This window comes from Mauremys reevesii, linkage group 2 (assembly GCF_016161935.1).
Source record: "Mauremys reevesii isolate NIE-2019 linkage group 2, ASM1616193v1, whole genome shotgun sequence".
NCBI classification, from domain to species: domain Eukaryota; kingdom Metazoa; phylum Chordata; order Testudines; family Geoemydidae; genus Mauremys; species Mauremys reevesii.
In genome coordinates this window covers 223082841-223104266 of record NC_052624.1, presented here as the reverse complement: position 1 = coordinate 223104266, position 21426 = coordinate 223082841, and the positions used below count along the sequence as shown (strand labels likewise).

The 21426-nt window shown below is 44.6% G+C and overlaps 1 protein-coding gene across 1 annotated transcript in view; it reads left to right on the top strand.

The window, feature by feature from the left end:
• The first annotated feature begins 6191 nt into the window (after window positions 1-6191).
• The window catches only part of NSMAF (neutral sphingomyelinase activation associated factor), a 56989-nt gene continuing 41754 nt past the window's right edge, over window positions 6192-21426 (top strand). Inside the window, exon 1 of the mRNA XM_039525773.1 lies at window positions 6192-6411. Coding sequence (XP_039381707.1) covers window positions 6359-6411 — 53 coding nt within the window. The 5' untranslated portion in view covers window positions 6192-6358. The remainder of the gene's footprint in view (window positions 6412-21426) is intronic.

The window sequence follows — 21426 nt, the reverse complement described above, 5'->3', positions numbered from 1 at the left end:
TAACTTAAAAAAATTAAGGAAATTAGTTAGGGAAGTGGATTGGACTGAAGAACTTGTGGATCTAAAGGCCTGGAATTACTTCAAGTCAAGGTTGCAGAAACTATCAGAAGCCTGCATCCCAAGAAAGGGGAAAAAATTCATAGGCAGGAGTTGTAGACCAAGCTGGATGAGCAAGCATCTCAGAGAGGGGATTAAGAAAAAGCAGAAAGCCTACAAACAGTGGAAGATGGGAGGGATCAGCAAGGAAAGCTACCTTATTGAGGTCAGAACATATAGGGATAAAGTGAGAAAGGCCAAAAGCCATGTAGAGTTGGACCTTACAAAGGGAATTAAAACCAATAGTAAAAGGTTCTATAGCCATATCAATAAGAAGAAAACAAAGAAAGAAGAAGTGGGACCACTAAACACTGAGGATGGAGTGGAGGTTAAGGATAATCTAGGCATGGCCCAATATCTAAACAAATATTTGCCTCAGTCTTTAATGAGGCTAATGAGGAGCTTAAGGATAATGGCAGGATGACAAATGGGAATGAGGATATGGAGGTAGATATTACCACATCTGAGGTAGAAGCCAAACTCGAACAGCTTAATGGGACTAAATCGGGGGGCCCAGATAATCTTCATCCAAGAATATTAAAGGAACTGGCACATGAAATTGCAAGCCCATTAGCAAGAATTTTTTAATGAATCTATAAACTCAGGGGTTGTACTGTATGACTGGAGACTTGCTAACATAGTTCCTATTTTTAAGAAAGGAAAAAAAGGTGATCCGGGCAACTACAGGCCTGTTAGTTTGACATCTGTAGTATGCAAGGTCTTGGAAAAAATGTTGAAAGAGAAAGTGGTTAAGGACATTGAGGACAATGGTAATTGGGACAAAATACAACATGGTTTTACAAAAGGTAGATCGTGCCAAAGCAACCTGATCTCCTTCTTTGAGAAGGTAACAGGCTTTTTAGACAAAGGAAACACAGTGGATCTAATTTACCTCGATTTCAGTAAGGCATTTGATACGGTTCCACATGGGGAATTATTAGCTAAATTGGAAAAGATGGGGATCAATATGAAAATTGAAAGGTGGATAAGGAACTGGATAAAGAGGAGATTACAACGGGTCATACTGAAAGGTGAACTGTCAGCCTCAGCCTGGAGGAAGGTTACTAGTGGAATTCCTCAGGAATTGGTTTTGGGACCAATCTAATTTAATCTCTCACAAAAAGTGGGAATGTGCTAATAAAGTTTGTGGATGACATGAAGCTAGGAGGTATTGCCCATACAGAGAAGGACCGAGATATCATACAGGAATATCTGGATGACCTTGTAAACTGGATTAAAAGTAACAGGATGAAATTTAATAGTGAAAAGTGCAAGGCCATGCATTTAGGGATTAATAACAAGAATTTTGGTTATAAGCTCGGGACGCATCAGTTGGAAGTAACAGAGGAGGAGAAGGACCTCGGAGTATTGGTTGATCACAGGATGACTATGAGTCGCCAATGTGATATGGCCGTGCAAAAAGCTAATGCAGTCTTGGGATGCATCAGGCGAGGTATTTCCAGTAGAGATAAGGAGGTGTTAGTACCGTTATACAAGGCACTGGTGAGACCTCATCTGGAATACTGTGTGCAGTTCTGGTCTCCCATGTTTAAGAAGGATGAATTCAAACTGGAACAGGTACAGAGAAGGGCTACTAGGATTATCCGAGGAATGGAAAACCTGTCTTATGAAAGGAGACTGAAAGAGCTTGCCTTGTTTAGCCTAACCAAAAGAAGGCTGAGGGGAGAGATGATTGCTCTCTATAAATACATCAGAGGGATAAATACGAGGGAGGAGGAGGAATTATTTAAGCTCAGTACCAATGTGGACACAAGAACAAATGGATATAAAGTAGCCATTAGGAAGTTTAGACTTGAAATTAGATGAAGGTTTCTAACCATCAGAGGAGTGAAGTTCTGGAACAATCTTCCAAGGGGAGTAGTGGAGGCAAAAGACATATCTGGCTTCAAGACTAAGCTTGATAAGTTTATGGAGGGGATGGTATGATGGGATAGCCTAATTTTGGCTATTAATTGATCTTTGACTATTAGCGGTAAATATGCCCAATGGCTTGTGATGGGATGTTAGATGGGGTGGGATCTGAGTTACTACAGAGATTTCTTTCCTGGGTGTCTGTCTAGTGAGTCTTGCCCACATGCTCAGGGTTTAGCTGATCACCATATTTGGGGTTGGGAAGGAATTTCCCCCCAGGGCAGATTGGCAGAGGCCCTGAGGGTTTTTTCCTTCATCTGCAGCGTGGGGCATAGGTCACTTGCTGGAGGATACTCTGCGCCTTGAAGTCTTTAAACCGTGATTTGAAGACTTCAGTGTTTCAGACATAGGATAGGGGTTTGTTACAGGAGTGAGTGGGTGAGATTCTGTGGCCTGCATTGCGCAGGAGGTCAGACTAGATGGTTATAATGGTCCCTTCTGACAGTAAAGTCTATGAAATCTAAAGATAGCTACAGCACTTGACCCATGGTTTAAGAATCTGAAGCACCTTCCAAAATCTGAGAGGGACGATGTGTGGAACATGCTTTCAGAAGTCTCAAAAGATCAACACTCCAATGTGGAAACTACAGAACCCAAACCACCAAAAAAGAAAATCAACCTTCTGCTAGTGGCATCTGACTCAGATAATGAAAAGGAACATGTGTCAGTCTGTATTACTTTGGATTGTTATTGAGCAGAACCCATCAGCAGTATGGATGCATGTCTCCTGGAATGGTGGTTGAAGTATGAAGGGACATATGAATCTTTAGTGCATCTGGCATGTAAATATCTTGCAACCCCGGCTACCACAATGCCATGAGAACACCTGTTCTCACTTTCAGGTGACATTGTAAACAAGAAGTGGGCAGCATTATCTCCTACATATATAAACAAACTTGTCTTCACGATTGGCTGAACAAGAAGTAGGACTGATTGGACTTGTAGGCTCTAAAATTGTACAGTTTTATTTTTGAATGCAGTTTTCTTCATACATGATTCTACAGTTGTAAGTTCAATTTTCATGAGAAAGAGATTGCACTACAATACTTGTATTAAGTGAACTGAAAAATACCATTTCTTTTATTTTTGTACAGTGCAAATACTTGTGATAAAAAATAAATATAAAGTGAGCTCTGTACACTTGGTATTCTGTCAGGTTTCAGAGCAGCGGCCGTGTTAGTCTGTATCAGCAAAAAGAACAGGAGTACTTGTGGCACCTTAGAGACTAACAAATTTATTTGAGCATAAGCTTTCGTGGGCTACAGCCCACTTCATCAGATGCATAGAATGGAACATACAGTAAGAAGATATTTATACATACAGAGAACATGAAAAGGTGGAAGTACCCATACCAACTGTAAGAGGCTAATTAATTAAGAGAAGCTATTATCAGCAGGGGAGAAAAACTTTTGAAGTGATAATCAAGATGGCCCATTTTGGACAGTTGATGCGAAGGTGTGAGGATACTTTAACATGGGGGAATAGATTCAATTAGGGTAATGACCGAGCCATTCCCAGTCTCTGTTCAAACCTAAGTTTATGGTATCTAGTTTGCATATTAATTCAAGTTCCGCAGCTTCTCGCTGGAGTCTGTTTTTGAACCTTTTCTGTTGCAAAATTGCCACCTTAACGTCTGTCACTGAGTGATTAGAGAGGTTGAAGTGTTCTCCTACTGGTTTTTGAATGTTATGATTCCTGATGTCAGATTTGTGTCCGTTTATTCTTTTGCATAGAGACTGTTCAGTTTGGCCAATGTACATGGCAGAGGGGCATTGCTGGCACATGATGACATATATCACATTGGTAGATGTGCAGGTGAATGAGCCTGTGATGGCGTGGCTGATGTGATTAAGTCCTATGATGGAGTCACTTGAACAGATATGTGGACAGAGTTGACATCGGGCTTTGATGCAAGGATAGGTTCTTGGGTTAGTGTTTTTGTTGTATGGTGTGTGGTTGCTGATGAGTATTTGCTTCAGGTTGGGGGGCTGTCTGTAAGCGAGGACAGGTCTGTCTCCCAAGATCTGTGAGAGTGAGGGATCATCTTTCAGGATAGGTTGTAAATCTTTGATGATGCGCTGGAGAGGTTTTAGTTGGGGGCTGAAGGTGACGCCTAATGGCGTTCTGTTATTTTCTTTGTTGGGCCTGTCCTGTAGTAGCTGACTTCTGGGTACTCTTCTGGCTCTGTCAATCTGTTTTTTCACTTCAGCAGGTGGGTACTGTAGTTTTAAGAATGCTTGATGGAGATCTTGTAGGTGTTTGTCTCTGTCTGAGGGATTGGAACAAATGTGGTTGTATCTTAGAGCTTGGCTGTAGACAATGGATTGTGTGGTGTGTCCTGGATGGAAGCTGGAGGCATGTAGGTAAGTATAGCGGTCAGTAGGTTTCCGGTATAGGGTGGTGTTTATGTGACCATCGCTTATTAGCCCAGTAGTGTCTAGGAAATGGACCGTTTGTGTGGACTGGTCTAGGCTGAGGTTAATGGTGGGATGGAAATTGTTAAAATCATGGTGGAATTCCTCAAGGGCTTCTTTTCCATGGGTCCAGATGATGAAGATGTCATCAATGTAGCGCAAGTAGAGTAGGGGTGTTAGGGTACGAGAGCTGAGGAAGCGTTGTTCTAAGTCAGCCATAAAAATGTTGGCATACTGTGGGGCCATGCAAATACACATAGCAGTGCCGCTGACTTGAAGGTATATATGGTCTCCAAATGTGAAATAGTTGTGGGTGACAAAACCATAAAGTTCAGCCACCAGTTTGCCGTGACATTCTCAGAGATACTGTTCCTGATTTCCATCTTTGTGTGGAATGTTGGTGTAGAGGATTGTAAAGGAGAATAGGATCCTTAGTGGCCAGGATGGTGTTTTCTGGAAGATCATCGATGGATTGTAGTTTCCTCAGGAAGTCAGTGGTGTCTCGAAAATAGCTGGGAGTGCTGGTAGCATAGGGCCTGAGGAGTCCACATAGCCAGACAATCCTGCTGTTGGGGTGCCAATGCCTGAGATGATGGGGCATCCAGGATTTCCAGGTTTTTGGATCTTGGGTAGCAAATAGAATACCCCGGTCGGGGTTCTAGGCATGTATCTGTACAGATCTGTTCCTGTGCTTTTTCAGGGAGTTTCTGGAGCAGATGATGTAGTTTCTTTTGGTAATCCTCAGTGGGATCAGAGGATAATGGCCTGTAGAATGTGGAGTTAGAGAGTTGCCTAGCAGCCTGTTCATAGCTTGTTCATATTCCAACTTATTCATGATGACGACAGCACCTCCTTTGTCAGCCTTTTTGATTATGATGTAAGAGTTGTTCTTGAGGCTGTTGATGGCATTGTGTTCAGCACGGCTGAGGTTATGGGGCAAGAAATGCTGCTTTTCCACAATTTCAGCCCGCGCACGTCGACGGAAGTAATCTATGTAGAAGTCCAGTCTGTTGTTTCGACCTTTAGGAAGAGTCCGCGCAGAATCCTTCTTTTAGCAGTGTTGGTAAGAAGGATTCTGTAGATTAGTATGTTGTTCAGAGGTGTGTTGGAAATATTCTTTGAGTCGGAGAAGTCGAAAGTAAGATTCTAGGTCACCGCAGAACTGTATCATGTTCGTGGGCCTGGAGGGACAAAAAGAGAAGCCCCGAGAAAGCATATGCTCAAATAAATTTGTTAGTCTCTAAGGTGTTACAAGTACTCCTGTTCTTTTTGGTATTCTGCGTTTTAATTGAAATCAATATAGTTGAAAATCTAGAAGACATCCAAAATATTTAAATAAATGGTCTATTATTATTTAAGAGTGCAATTAATCATGATTTTTTTTCATCGCTCGACAGCTCTAATCTGCTCCACTGAGACCAGGAGGAAGCTGTCCTTAAGGCCTAGTTCTGCCATCAGCTCTGCAAGGCAGAGGCCCGAGGGGTACGCAGAGAGCAGCGCGCACAGCGCTGATTGCACAGTCAGCGCCCCTGCCCGGATGGGTGTCCCCGGGCGAATCCCGGCCCCGCGCTGAGGCTCGGTTATGGGGCGGGAGGCCCGGCTTTGGCGCCGCCTCTGCACGACTGGGAAGGGCGGGGAGCCCCGCTCGGGCCGCCCTCTGCCAGGCCTGGTTAATAACCAATAACAGCAGCGGCCGCTGCTCGGGGGCGTGTCCCCCGCACGGGGCCGGGCTCTGGCACATCCCCTGCAGCCGCCACCGCCGGGCGCCGTGTGGAGGGAGCCGGACTCGGGCCTGGCGAGCCGGGGCCGCCGCCGCTCGCTGCCCGCCGCGGGATAAATGCGCCAGGGGCGGCGCGGGCGCCCCGGGCAGTGAGGGGGAGGCCGCCGGCCCCGCGGTCTCGGCCCCCGGCGGCCCCATGGCTTTCACCCGGAAGAGGCGGCAGGAGCAGCAGCTCTACTCCAAGGAGAGGTGGGGACTCCGCCGCGGGCTCGGCTCGGCTGGGCCGGGCTGTGAGGTGGGAGGCTCCGGCTTGGCCTCCTGCGGCAGGGGCGCCGACAGGCCCCCCGAGAGAGGAAGGGCAGATTTGGGCAGCGCTGGCACTTCCCCCCTCGTTCCCCAAGGGGAGGGGGTCAGATTTGGGCAGCGCTGGCAGTTTCCTTCTCCTTTCACAACGCGGGGGTCTCCTGCTGGGCTCTGCATCCTGCAAACTCTCCCTCGCATACACACATGCTTATACCCAGGGAGCAGGTGTTCAGGACATATGCGAGCGCAGGATAAAGATCTGTTTGTTGTTTCATTTGCGGTATGGGGTTGGGAAGATGACATCAACACTACTCAGCACTTCTGGTTAATGGGGAAGATCAGAGTCACACATTGGGTCAAGCCTAACTACTATTAACTGATCAGGAAAATCATTCCCTAAAATAGGGTTAGCTAAAGTTGGGAAAGTCTCTTAAATGGAGATAAATATATGATCTACTTCAGGGGTTGGCAACCTTTCAGAAGTGGTGTGCTGAGTCTTCATTTATTCACTCTGATTTAAGGTTTCGCATGCTGGTAATATATTTTAATGTTTTTTCGAAGGTCTCTTTCTATGTCTCTAATATATAACTAAACTATTGTATGTAAAGTAAATAAGGTTTTTAAAATGTTTAAGAAGCTTCATTTAAAATTAATTTTAAAATGCAGAGTCCCCCGGACCGGTGGCCAGGCCCCGGGCAGTATGAGTGCCACTGAAAATCAGCTCGCATGCTGTGCTGCCTTTGGCACGTGTGCTATAGGTTGCCTACCCCAATCTACTTTAAGATACACATTAAAATAGTAGCCATGTCAGTTGTATACTCAGTCGCTTAAAACATTGTAAGCATCATTTTGGCACACATTGCAGTACCAGTAGTAATAGGGACGGAGTAGTAAACTAATCACGTGCCCATTTTACAAATGCTAATCTTATGAGTGCTTCTCTGCAGCTGTTGGATGCATTGCACTCTTAATCCTTGGCAAGGAAACCACAGGACTATGAGACAAACTGAATGGCTAATTAACCAATGGCTAATGAAAAAGGAGAGCTGGGGTGAAATTAGTAAAGCACTTCTACATATGTATTAAATACAAATGTCCATTGGATTACTTTTATATTATTGAACATGTAATTCTGTTTTTTATATAAAAAATACCACTTTTATGCTACACTGATGCTTTTGGGGTAGCGTTGGGCACTGCCATAGGAGAAGGGTGTGATTCTTAGGAATATAGCGCCTTGAGGGTGAGATGTATAAAGTAGAGGGGAAAAAATCTTCTCTGAGGAGGAGGAAAAGAACAATCCTTAAAGCTTTGATTGGGCAAAGAAGTTCTTAGAGCGGGAAAGAGGATAGGAAAGAAACACTAAATTTCTTATTTTGTGGAAGAATGTTTTTCTTTTGTTTGAATGGAGAAGTTTTAAATTGTAAAAAACATGATGAGATCAGGGATTGGAAAATGTAGTAGTGGCGGATGGAAAAGGTGAGGGACCCATCATCTGGGTTTGTGGGCAAACTCATGTCTAATTCACAGTCTGTTATTTGTGGACTGTCATCACTACTTCTGAGAGGTCTTCTCAGTCACTGAAATCTATAATGAGTATTTTTCTCCCAAATTTAATCTCACAATTTTATTGCCTATTAATGTTTCTAATTTCAGCAATTCAAGAAATACTGATTTCTGTCTTTACTAGTATTTGTAACCCCTCCCAGTTTAATATCTGTGAATTTCATTTCAATTGCTTGCTCCTTCCTAATCATTAGTCAAAATCAAAGTTACCTTGAGCCAGTGGCTCATGGGGCTGACATGGTTAAGTGACGTCAATTTCATAGCCAACAGTGCACAAGGTAATGATGTGGCCAGGGTCCTGTTGCCTTTGACTGCACTAACCTGATGGACCAGATACCCATTTTGCAGCTGGGTGAACTGGAGGTGGCCTTTCAGTGTGAAATCGAGTGAGACTTGAACCCACAACCTTCAGAATTGTGATCATGTGATTGTACCTGCAGATCCCTTTGTTTTGATACCCAAATAGATGCTCCCCCTTTAGTACACCTCTGCCTCGATAGAACGCCGTCCTTGGGAGCCAAAAAATCTTACCGCATTACAGGTGAAACCACGTTATATTGAACTTGCTTTGATCCACTGGAGTGTGCAGCTCTTCCCCCCCACCCTCCCGGAGCACTGCTTTACCATGTTATATCCGAATTTGTGTTATATCAGGTCGCGTTATATCAAGGTAGCGGTGTATATTGGTTTGTACCCTTTTTATGACAAAGAAGACGTGAAAACATTTAAAGCAGGGATAGTCAGTAGGCAGACTATGGGCCAAATCCAGACTGCCAGATGCTTTTGAATGGACCCTGAAATCTTTTTATTTACATGTTATCATTATTGTTATTTTTTTAAATTTATTTTTCTCTAGAGAAAATAGAATGCCTATACATTGACCAAGAAATTTGGACCTTGACAAAAAGTAATTGACTACTGCTGCTTTAAAGTGTTTTTCTGCTCCACTGATTTTTTTTTTTTTAAACATCAGTAATATAAAGTCTTGACACTTCTGTTTTTCTCAGATGCTTTTTCATCCCTTAATTGAAGGGCTAAGCTGTTGAATCTCTAACAGAGAGCTTTTCTTCTATTTGTTTGCTGGGTATTTGTTAAAGGGGCACAACTTTTGTCAAAATGCCTTTATCTACTAATGTGATCTTGGGTGTTGTAACTATATAACTGAAAGAAATTTGATTCCCCCCCCCTTTTTATTTACTTTGTGCATTTGACAGTTTGTGTATAGTCAGTTTTGTTGGCTTTTTGGACAGCAGCATAGAGCGATATTTAAGATGGTAAAAATAGAAAATTGACTGAGAGGCAGGTATAGTACCTCAAACAACATTTAACTGGCTTTATGAAACTGACTAGATTACAAGTTAATTATATCCCTTTTAAATAGATGACCCACAGAAAAAGTTTCAAATAATCTCAATAAAAATCATTCCCTTCTCACTTAATCAAGTTTAACTTTCTTAGTATCTGGTTTCATAAGCCTCCTACTTCTCCAGTTTTCCAGAAAAACATGACATCAGAATTTCTCATGTGTGTACAAACTGAGCAAATAAAAAAGCAAGACTTCTTTGTAGTTCATAAAAAATGTCAAACACCAAAAAAGGGCACAAAACCCAGTGTGTTTTTTTTTTTTTTTCCTTTGCAGGCCATCTTTCATAGGTTTAGAACAGAAATATCCCTTTCAGATGGGTAGACATCAATTCTCATTTCTCTGACATTTCTTTTCTCCCATTTGCTTTGTAAGAAAATTACTTGAGGGGCATGTATTATGTCCTTTTCAATTGACTTGAACTAAAATCTTCTATTTTGTACCTGCTATTTTGCTGTATGTTTGCTATTTGAAGGAAATAAAATTAGGTTTCTAAAAAGTACACTAATTTTAGTTACAAAATTTACAAGTAAAATGATATGGCTTTATTTCCTGTAAGATCATTGTAGCATTTATGGATTGAGTTCTCTATGCTGTGGGCTATTAGCATGAACAGATGGGGGTGGGATTAACTCATTGGTCTGACACCTGATACAGAGGATCTTATAAACCGATATCTAATGATCTACATTGTGCATGCTATGCTGTTTCCTGTTTAGGAAGCTTATCTGTTTCTGCATTAGTGTTCTGTTTGCATGTAAGATATTGGCAGCATACAGTTCTGCAGGTGGATCCTGAGCAAAACAATTGTTTAGCTTTTTTTTCTAAGCTAATAACCTTGTCTTATCCTCTTAGAGCAAAATATCCAAAACCAAAAACTTACTGAGGACTGTCATGCTCAAATATCTATAAATGAGTGTCACTTCTTATTTATGGATACTTTGTTCAGTTAATAGTGTCTAAATTTTTATTCAGAGTTTTAGTTTAGAAATAACCTGGTGATTCCAGCCATTGCAGATGTTCCTCACGTTCTGATGCTGCAAGCTGTTCTATACAGATAGATGCCTGATAACTTCAGTGGGGCTCTGTGCAGGCACAGAGGTCCACCCATGTGGGGCATCTTGCAGAATTGAGGCTTAAAGTTGCACAAGTTGGAAATCCTACTTAAGGTTGCCTCCTCTCAAATGAGTATACCTTTGAAAGGCTGAGAGTGAGCTGAGGGTGGAAATGGAACTTTTATTTTATCTTACTGAAAGCTTTAAAACTCTGTAGTTATCTAAAATCTTATCTCAGTGAATATAATTGGGCTGATTTGGTAAGCAGACAGCTTAGAGACCCAGTGGGAAGGGAGAGGGGAGGGTGGTGAAACTTCAAATTTTCAGGCATCTGTTAATCAGATTGATACGGATACATTTCTCAGCAGGATCCAGGGAGTACCCTCTCTGCTTAAGCTCTGAGGGTGGTAATGATAGAAATGGGCTTCTCACAAGACCTTGACCTTGGTATCCTCGCTTTCATATCTACCTCTTGTTAGTAGGTTTGACCAAGGGGTTCTTGTGGTACAGACTCTCAGGGGAAAAAACAGCTTTTCTTAATGATGACACACTCTAGTAAACATTTTTTTGTGCACAGATAGAGATGAAACCAGGGCTCTGATCATCTCACCAGGATCTCAATTGCTCAAGGGTGTCTGGCACCCATCAGCCTTTTGGGGGGGCTCAAATTAAAGCAGCATTTGAAAAAGAGTTTGGTTCTCCACCTTTGTGCCTATTTATGTGGCTGATGGATTACAGAGCACATGTGCAGAGAAAGAGCGAGGCTAGCTATCTGGAAAACTCTCTCAGCATCACAAGACCTGAGGGTGTGTTATGGTTAAGGCTGTGAATCTGTTATGGATTCCATGACTTTCTGCAACCTCCATGAAATTCTTGCAGCTGCAGCGGCCAGTGTGGCTGTCTCCCTCCCCCTCCCCCCCCGGGGCAACTGCTCAGGTGGCTGTATGGTCAGCCACACCAGCTGCTGCTGGAGCGGCTCCGTAGCCAGCCACACTGTCCGCTGCTGGAGCAGCCACACCAGCCACTGCTTGTGGCCCCGGGCAGCTGGCCCCAGGGACCGCCCAAACAGCGGCCAGTGCTGCTGGTCCCAGGTGCTTCCCAGAGCAGCGGCACCCAGGGGGCTCCCCGGAGTAGTGGGTCCCATGACAGTTAAGATTTAGTCGGGGATGTTTATAGTAAAAGTCATGGACAGGTTACAGCTGTGAATTTTTGTTCGTTGCCCATGATCTGTCAATGATTTTTTCTAAAAATATCCATGACTAAATCTTAGTCTTAGTTATGGCCACTGAATCTGTGCACCACCTCAGGCATTGTAGGTTTGAATCCAGACCAGGTCAGAATCTGAAATGAAAAAAGCAGACACAGTGCTCCAATCTGCCTCTGTCAAAGGGCAGTTCTTATTTTGCAGAAAAGTAATGTGAATACAGCAGAATATTCAAAAGGTGCTGAAAACATTTTTTGAAAAGAAAATAAACTACATAAGGAAATGCTTGCTGGTAGGGGAGGTGATTGGGGTGGAAGAGCAGGTGGGAATAGGGGAGAGGAGTTAGTGGATGGGAGGGGGAAGTGGGAAGTAGGACATAGAGATGAGTGACAGAGGATTGGGGAAGAATGGGGCAAGTGCTTGTCAGCCCCACGTTCCCCTCCCATATGTGTGCCGTGATCAGGAGGCCCCCAGCCCATCTACAGGGCTGTGACCCTCCTACCATGCCTCCTTCCCATTTGAACCAGGTTCTGGAGGGAGCTTGTCTGTCTGAGTGAGGGGGGTTCCTGTCCTTTGGGTGTTTCTGAGCCCTGTGCCATGCCCTGGTGGTGTGCCAGGATCTGGGGAGACCCTGCCCATATATGGGAATGTGACTTCCCCTTCTCTAACCTGGTTTGTGGCGTGAGTGTGCCTTTCTGTGGTGGTGCCACCCACTCCTTAATCCCCTTATGTGATACGCAGGTCAGTGCTGCTCTGGGAAGTCCCACTCGCTGCCCCGCTTTGTTTTCCAGAATCTGGGTGCTCCTGCCCATCTGTAGGGGACTGATTTTCCCCCCCCCCCGTGTGAGCTAGATTTGGGGGCGGGAGCTTGCCTCTCGGAGTGTCTGGGACCTTCTCCTTACTTTCTCATGTGAACTGGGATCTAGATTTCCTTGTGCCTCTAAGGAGGCCTGAGCCCATCTCCCTACCGCCTCCTCCCATGTAAATTAGGATTTGGGGAAGCCCTGCCCCAGTGGGTGGGGAATTTAGAACAGGTGTGCTCAGAATGTGCCTGGACAACACACTGTTACCCATCCTCAGCTCCTCACCCCAGCGTATGTTTGATACATCTCAGAAACTCTCCAGTCCTTGAGTGGGGTAAGGGAACGCCCACCAACATGAATGGAGCAGTTCATGTATCACAGAGCTATTGTTTTAGGCTGTATTAATCTCCATTGGATGTTCTGTTTCAGCTGAGAACAAAGCCATGTCTATACTACCATTTATGTCAGCAAAACTTATGTCGCTCAAGCGTGTGAAAAAAACACCCTCCCGAGCGACTTAAGTTTCACTGACATAAATGGTAGAGAGCTTCTCCTGCTAACATAGCTACCGTCGCTTGTGGTGGTGGTTTTATTATGTCGATGGGAGAGCTCTCTCCTGTCGGCATAGAGCGGCTACACAAGCGATCTTACAGCAGCAGCTGCATCGGTACAGAGGTGCTGCTGTAAGCTCTCTAGTGTAAACATGGCCCAACTCATCGAGATGAATGGTCACTTAACACCCCTCTGAGCCTGCTATACTGCTCCCCTTCAGTCTCCCTCTAATTTCATAAGATATTGTAATGAAGCATCAGGTCAGCCATAGCTACGGTGAGATTCTTGCTTAAAGGCTGACTCTTTTGAGGGTGTAGCTACACTTAAAACACTATAGCAGCACAGATGTGTCACTGCAGCTGTGCCACTAGCGCTTCAGGGTAAATACTATCTACACTGATGGGAGGGGTTCTTCTGTTGGCGTAGGTACGACAGGCGGTAGCTGTGCTGGCAGGAGATGGAAGAATTTTGGGGAATAGAGATCCTGGCGGTAGTCTGCAATCCTCTGCCCAAGGCTTCTTGGAAGGGATGCCTTGTTTCTTCTCCCAGGGTTGGACGCTTTGCCATGCCACTGGGCAATGACTTCAGGATGCACCATTGCGGCACACAGGCTAGCAGCATACAGACCTGGTCTACAGCTAGACACATTCAGGAGCTGTTCCCTTGCAGCTTCAGTTACTCTCAGGAGTGAGATATCAGGTACAGTCACCATCAGCAGTGGAAGACAGAGCTAGTTTTAAGTGCAGTAGCCCTATCTGCTTGTACTGATGGCCCAGTGCTATCCCCCCATATTGTTCCAACTCGCCCCTTTCTTCCCCAGACTATACTCGGCTAGGGCTGCCACCATGATCTGAGTCCCAAGGGGAAGTGAGAATGTTGTGCTTGTAACTTGTGTGGATCAAGAGGAGTAAAGGCACTGACAATAGTACCTCTGCCCATTGTTTCTTAAGAGCTGCAAATGTGGCCTTGAGGTTCTCTTCATCCACACCAGTGGGGTGGCTCAGCCAGATAAGGAGGAAAAAGAAGAGGACAAGGGAAGACCTATTCCAGGAGCTCCTGCAAGCCTCTGGTGCTTTGGATTGCAAGCAGAGGGCTTGGAGGGTGCGATCAATGACAAAATGCAGAGGGATAGCAAGGACAGGAGAAACGGGCAGCAAGAGATGGTAGTGCTGCTCAAGGAGCAAAGAGACATGCTGTGATCTCTGAATGAACTTCAGGCTGAACACATCTGTTCTACCTCCCTCTGAAGGCAATAGAGAACTGCATTTTAGGACTTCCCTACACTCCCCTGCTACATTCCACGTATCTTACAGTACACAGGGCACTCACCCTGCAGGAGATTTACACAAAATGACAGCCACACTTACCCTATGAGAGCCTCGTTGGTGTATATGTGCTTGTGAATTCTTTGTTCCTTCCCCTTTTCCCTGTATGTATGAAGTTTAGCTCAGCATTACGTAGGTATGTTTGCATGGGCGTGGAATAAAAATTTACTTATGGAAACTGAATTTATTATTCTCCAATATAAGATGGCTGCTTAACGTTCACAGAGAATAGCAGCGGGTGCATTTGCATTGTTATATTAGTGGGCGCACCACAGTCATTACCAGGTTCACAGTATGCTTCAAAAAAACCAGTGCCAGGCGCAGCACACTACAGCAACACACGTTACTGTGGCTCATTGTTAAAATGCTTCTTCAAAACTTCCCTGAGCCAAATAGCTCCGTGTTGAGCTCTTCTTATAGCCCTGCTATCTGGCTGCTCCAAATCAGCAGCCAGCCAATCCACCTCACGTTCCACCTCTGCGGAAACTTCTCCTCCTTTGCTTCACGTATTATGAAGCACACAGCAGGCACCTATGACCATGGGAATATTGTCCTCGCTGAGGTCTAACCTCCTGAGTAGACAGTACCAGTGACCCTTCAAACTGCCAAAGGCCCCTTCAGCAGTCATTCTGCATCTGCTGAGATTGTTGTTGAAGTGCTCCTTGCTATTGTCAAGGTGACCAGTGTACGGCTTCATAAGCCATGGGAGTAAGGGATAGGCTGGGTCTCCCAGGATGACTATTGGCATTTCCACATCCCCAGTGGTAATCTTGTGTTCTGGAAAAAAATCCCTGCTTGCAACTTTCTATACAGGCCTGTGATTCTAAAGATGTATGCATCATGCACCTTCCTTGACCAGCCTGTGTTGATGTTGGTGAAACAGCCCCAGTGACCCACCGCACTTGCAATATCATAGGAAAGTAGCCCTTTCTGTTGATGTACTCTGTCGCAAAGTGGTGTGGTGCCAAAATAGGCATATGTGGGCCATCTATTGCCCCACCGCAGTTAGGGAATCCCATTGTTGCAAAACCATCCACTATTTCCCGCACAGTGCCCAGAGTCACAGTCCTTCTTAGCAGGCTGCAGTTAATGGCTCCACACACTAGCATCACAGCAACCCCCACGGTGGACTGACTCCAAACTGATTCCCGACTGATTGATAGCAATCTGGCATTGCCGGCTTCCTCATCGTGATCACCACTTGCTTCTCCACTGTGAATGCAGCTCTCATTTTGGTGTCGCTGTGCCGGAGGGCTAGGGTGAGCTCTGCCCACAGTTCCAGGAAGCAGGGCCGGCTCCAGACACCAGCCAGCCACGCACGTGCTTGGGGCGGCACGTTGGGGCAGAGTGGTGCTCGGGGTTTTCTATTCTTGTGTCTTAGTATCTCCTTAGGCAAGATTTTTTTTTTCAAAATTTCTTCTCCAGAAATTATATTCCACTTAGTCACCACATTGATTTTTCATGTTTCTTAGTAAATTAATTCATTAATTTAATTGGCACAGTGTAGAAAACAGAGCTGTGAAATGAAAGCTGTTCAAGCAAAACTATAGGCTGTGCTTGGTTACTACAGAAAGTGCCCTTATGTAGGCATTTTAAATTCAGCTGGTACTGTGATATGTACAATATTAAAAAGAGTGCTAAGCACTTTCAGCACCCACTGACATCAATGGGAGTTGAAGTCACTCACTACCTTGCAGGTTCTAGTCCCTAAATAAAGATGATCTTTTATGAATCTGTAATCTCTTATATAATAGCAAATGCTTTTCAAGCCTCCAGTTACTAGGTTCATACCCCTCCATTACCAAGCTGTATTTCAGGTTTCAGCACATCTCATGAAAGTAAGTAACAGGCAGTCTGGAACTCCCCCATCTCCAGTATGTTTTTTAAAAAGCTAAAATAAACATGTATAAATAGCCCTTCTTTTTTTTTTTGAGATAGACTTGAACAATCTCATCATGCCATATCAGGGAGATATCAGTGTGAGCTAATACACAATATTACAATGCTTCCTGTTTCACAATCAGTCTGACTAGGTTAATTGAATATCAGCAGAATTCCTTTCCTTAAACTCACATCTTCTCCTCTTTTAATGTACACATCGATACTGATGTGCATCCTGAAGGTTTTCCCTCCACTCTCAATAAATATTTTTACCTGAAGAAGTGAGACCAGCTTGTGATCTTAGGTAGTCTCCAGAGTTTCACTGACACCTTCTGATTGCCATGAACACTTTCTGGAGAATGTTTCTGTGGATGTAGCCCCTTTGCAGACAGTCTGTTTGCAGACATGGTCTATATTCAATTGAGTTCCCTTCCGCTAGCTGTTTGCTGGCTTCATTATGTTGGAACTGGTAGGATAGTTGCTTCCAGAAAAAGAATTATATTGAACAGCGGGGTTTGAGTTGGCACATTGTGTTGATAGTGTCAAAAAAGGGAAACTGTACTCTTGTGGTATTCTCTTGTGGTTTCCATTTTAAAATGAATTTCTCTTTGCTCTGGCCTTCTACTGCTGTAATACAAAATAATTATAATCTTAATAATTAATATTTTCACATTGGTTTCAGAAACAGTAGACGCTAATCTTATGTATCCTAGCTGTCCTGCTCTCTCTTAAAATACAGCCCCAAGGCCCACAAGTCGGCAGGGGTGGCTCAGGCAGATATAATACCAGAAGCTTCTTTTAGCTGACTAGATTTTAAATGCTCAAGTCCAATATATGAAACCCTGCCCCTTTCCTAGGCTTCATAACCTGAGCTCCAGCTTGAACCTCAACTTCAAAGCAATGTCGCTACAGCTACGTTTAGAGTGCTAGTGTGAGCCCTGATAACCCCGAGTCTCTTGATCTGCTCTGGGAGGCTCACTCCTGCTAGTAGCTTCAAAACATTGTGTAGAGATACCCTTTGTGCTCTTTTGAAAGCTGACCCCTCTTGTTTAACTCAACAAAGATGTCCTTTTCCTTTGTCTTCTGTTTTAAGGGTATTTTTGCCTTTAAAAGCAGTCTATTTTTCATTCCAATCCCACACTTAAGATAAAATATTGAATGATCCTCAAAGAAGTAATAATTTATCAGATACTCATTGTATGATGTGTTGCTATCAATGTATTTCTGAGCAATTAAATTGCATAGTGGTTCTACAACTTGTGGCCATATCTATGAAAAGTGTGTTCTCTTGACTTACAGAGAGGCAACATAATTTGATTGTATTACATACCCTGGGGGGAATTCTGTGACATGCGCAATGCAGAATTTTGCAGAAATTGGCATGCATGCAGAATTTCCTTTTTGCCTCCACAGAAATGTGATGCAGAGATGTTGGCCACCACTGGGTGAAGGAGAGGGAACTTGAGGGTTCCCAGCCACTGCAGTTCCCAGCATGAGCTCAGGCCAGGAGGGGGCGGCGCCATGCAGAAAACTCTGTGCAAGCATGGGACTCAGTATCAGTTGTTTCTCTCTCTCTGGATCCCTGGGCTGGGGGTAGAGGGTGTGAGTGTCAGGGCTGGGGTGGCCTGCAGCTGGGCTCTGGGTGAGAGAAAGTGTGAGTGTCTAGGCTGGGGGAGGGGAGGGGGAAGCCACAGCTGACCTCTGGGGAGTAGGGGATGTGAGTGTCTGGGCTTGGGGGAACGGACCCACAGCTGGCCTCTTGGGGATAGGAGGTGTGAGTGTCTGGGTGGGGGTGGGCATGGCTGGGCTCTGGTGGGGAGGGGTTGAGAGTGTCTTGTCTCAGGCTGGACTCTGAGTGGGAGGGGGCAGAGAAACAGGAAATGGGCTGTCATAGGGGCTTCTGGGAGAATTTTTGTCTGTGTCTGTATTATTACAGACACATTTGCTGATGGGTATTTTGGAATAAATTACCAAAATAATTGAAACTGGTATGATTATATAGTGTTATTTTGACAAAAACAGTTTGCAGAATTTTAAAATGTGCGCAGAATTTTTAATATTTTTGGTGCAAAATTCCCTCAGGAGTATATTACACAAGTGCTTCCTGTTTGTACACTTAAAGTGAAGTTTTAGGTGGAGTCACTTAGGGCTTGAGCCCAACAATGTTGAAGTCAAAGGTGATATTTCCATTGGCTTCAATGGACTTTGAATCAGCTGGTTATAGTGCTGAGCTATTTAATATTGGTAACAATTAGTGTTAATTAGCTAAGTGTCTTACACATGGCAAATTTCTGATAGCAACAGTCAATTTACACATTTCCAGAAAGCTGACCACTTTTTGGTGTTCAGAGAATTCTTGGGGTACGTCTACACTACGGGATTAATCCGATTTTACATAAACCGGTTTAGTAAAACAGATTGTATAAAATCGAGTGCACGTGGCCACACTAAGCACATTAATTCGGTGGTGTGCGTCCGCGGTCCGAGGCTAGCATCGATTTCTGGAGCGTTGCACTGTGGGTAGCTATTCCGTAGCTATCCCATAGTTCCCGCAGTCTCCCCCGCCCCTTGGAATTCTGGGTTGAGATCCCAGTGCCTGATGCGGCAAAAATCATTGTTGCGGGTGGTTCTGGGTAAATGTCGTCAGTCACTCCTTCCTCTGGGAAAGCAATGGCAGAGAATCATTTTGCGCCCTTTTTCCCTGGATTGCCCTGGCAGATGCCATTAGCATGGCAACCACGGAGCCTGTTTTGCCTTTTGTCACTGTCACCGTATGTGTACTAGATGCCGCTGACAGAGGCGATTCAGCAGCGCTACACAGCAGCATTCATTTGCTTTTGCATGATAGCAGAGATGGTTATCAGCCGTTCTGTACCATCTACCATGCCATTGTAAATTGGCAATGAGATGACGGTTACCAGTCCTTCTGTACTGTACCCTCTGCTGCTGTCATAGGTACCCCTGGCTGAGATCGGCCGGGGGTGCAAAAGACAAAAATGGGAATGACTCCCTGAGTCAATCCCTCCTTTATGGTATCTAAAAATAGAATCAGTCCTGCCTAGAATATGGGGCAAGTGTACTAGAGAACCAGAGAGCACAGCCGTTCTGTGTTAGATCCCGCAGAAATGATGAGCTGTATGCCATTCACAGGGGGTGCTCCTGCAACAACCCCACCTGTTGATTCCCTCCTCCCCCAGCCTTCCTGGGCTACCATTGCAGAGTCCCCCCATTTGTGTGATGAAGTAATAAAGAATGCAGGAATAAGAAACAGTGACTTGTTAGTGAGATAAAATGAGGGGAAGGCAGCCTCCAGCTGCTATGATAGTCCAGACAGGACATTAAGCAGCGTGGGGGAGAGGAGCCCAGCATCCCGCTGCTGTGATAGTCCAGGCAGAACAGAATCTTTTCTTTACACATGAAGGGCGGGAGCTGATGGAGCTCAGCCCCCTGTTGCTATGATGAAGACGGTTACCAGCCGTTCTGTACCATCTACTGGGAAGTAGTAGCACTCATGGGCTGATGATGAGGACAGATACCAGTCCTTCTGCACTATACCATCTGCCACAAGGCTGATGATGACGACAGATATCAGCCATATTGTACCATCAGCCACCAAGGACAGGGTGGGGAGGATGCTACAGTTCAGTGCCGCAGCATCGCGTCTACCAGCAGCATTCAGTAGACATAGGGTGACATTTAAGAGTCAAGAGACTATTTTTTTCCCTTTTCCTTCTGGGGGTGGGTGGGTGGGGGTAAATTGACGAGCTATGCCCTGAACCACCGCGGACAATGTGTTTGACCCTACAGGCATTGGGAGCTCAGCCAAGAATGCAAATGCTTTTCGGAGACTGCAGGAACTGTGGGATAGCTTGAGTCCTCAGTCCCCCCTCCCTCCATGAGCGTCCATTTGATTCTTTGGCTTTCCGTTACGCTTATCACGCAGCAGCGTGCTGAGTCCCTGCTGTGCCCTCTGTCTGGAGATTTTTTTAAAATGCTTTGGAATTTCGTCTTCTGTAACGGAGCTCTGAACAGATTTGTCTGCCCATTCAGCGATCACATCCGTACGGTCCATGCTGGAGCTCTTTTTGGATTTGGGACTGCATCGCCACCCGTGCAGATCAGAACTCCACGCTGGGCAAGCAGGAAATGATATTCAAAAGTTTGCGGGGCTTTTCCTGTCTATCTGGCCACTGCATCTGAGTTCTGATCGCTGTCCAGAGCGGTCAGTGGTGCACTGTGGGATACCGCCTGGAGGCCAATACTGTCGATTTGCGGCCACACTAACCCTAATCCGATATGGTAATACCGATATTAGCACTACTCCTCTCGTTGGGGAGGAGTACAGAAACCGGTTTAAAGAGCCCTTTATATTGATATAAAGGGCCTCTTAGTGTGGACAGGTGTGGCGTTAAATCGGTTTAACGCTCCTAAAACCGGTTTAAACGCGTAGTGTAGACCAGGCCTTAGTCATCCACGGTTCTCTCTAACTTCACAGGTTTCAGAGGGGTAATCTGTATCAGCAAAAACAATGAGGAGTCCTTGTGGCACCTTAGAGACTAACAAACAAATTTATTTGGGCATTAATTTCACAAAGACCTTAAAGGTAAGAGCCAGACATTAGTTTTCACTCATACCAAATAATGGAACCGAGAAGGACTGAAACAAATTTTGACCGAAAGTGGGGGGGAAACATCCCTCTTTTATTTCCAATACAGAAAGCAAGGCCTTTCAGAAGGATTCATTGTTGTGGTTATTCACAGATTGCCCAAACAATCTTGGCAGTGCAGTTTTAAAAAACGTTTATTACTATAATAATGTAAAAGATTATGCATATACATAATGTTTTCCTTATAGTTTCAGTAACGTAAATCTAAGTGATGGTGGCATAGATGATATCAAATGATTCAAGGCTATATGGTAGAGAGAAGCCTTATTTATTTTGAAATAATTGATTGCTTCCTGTTTCCTTTCAAACTGGTGTGAGTTCAGCTTCTGTGAACTGCGCTTTGTGATACTTTTTCCATGGTTTACAGGTTGAGCCATACTGGCCTTTGTGGTCCTGCTGGGTTCATCCAGGTAATCCGGATTGTTTTTTTGGCCAGCATAGTAACAGAGCATAAAAGGATCTCTCTTATGGTATTTCACACTTCAGAAATGCCTAAAACACAATTCTATTTTTTAGGAAAACCAGTCTCCAACATGTCTTTAATTG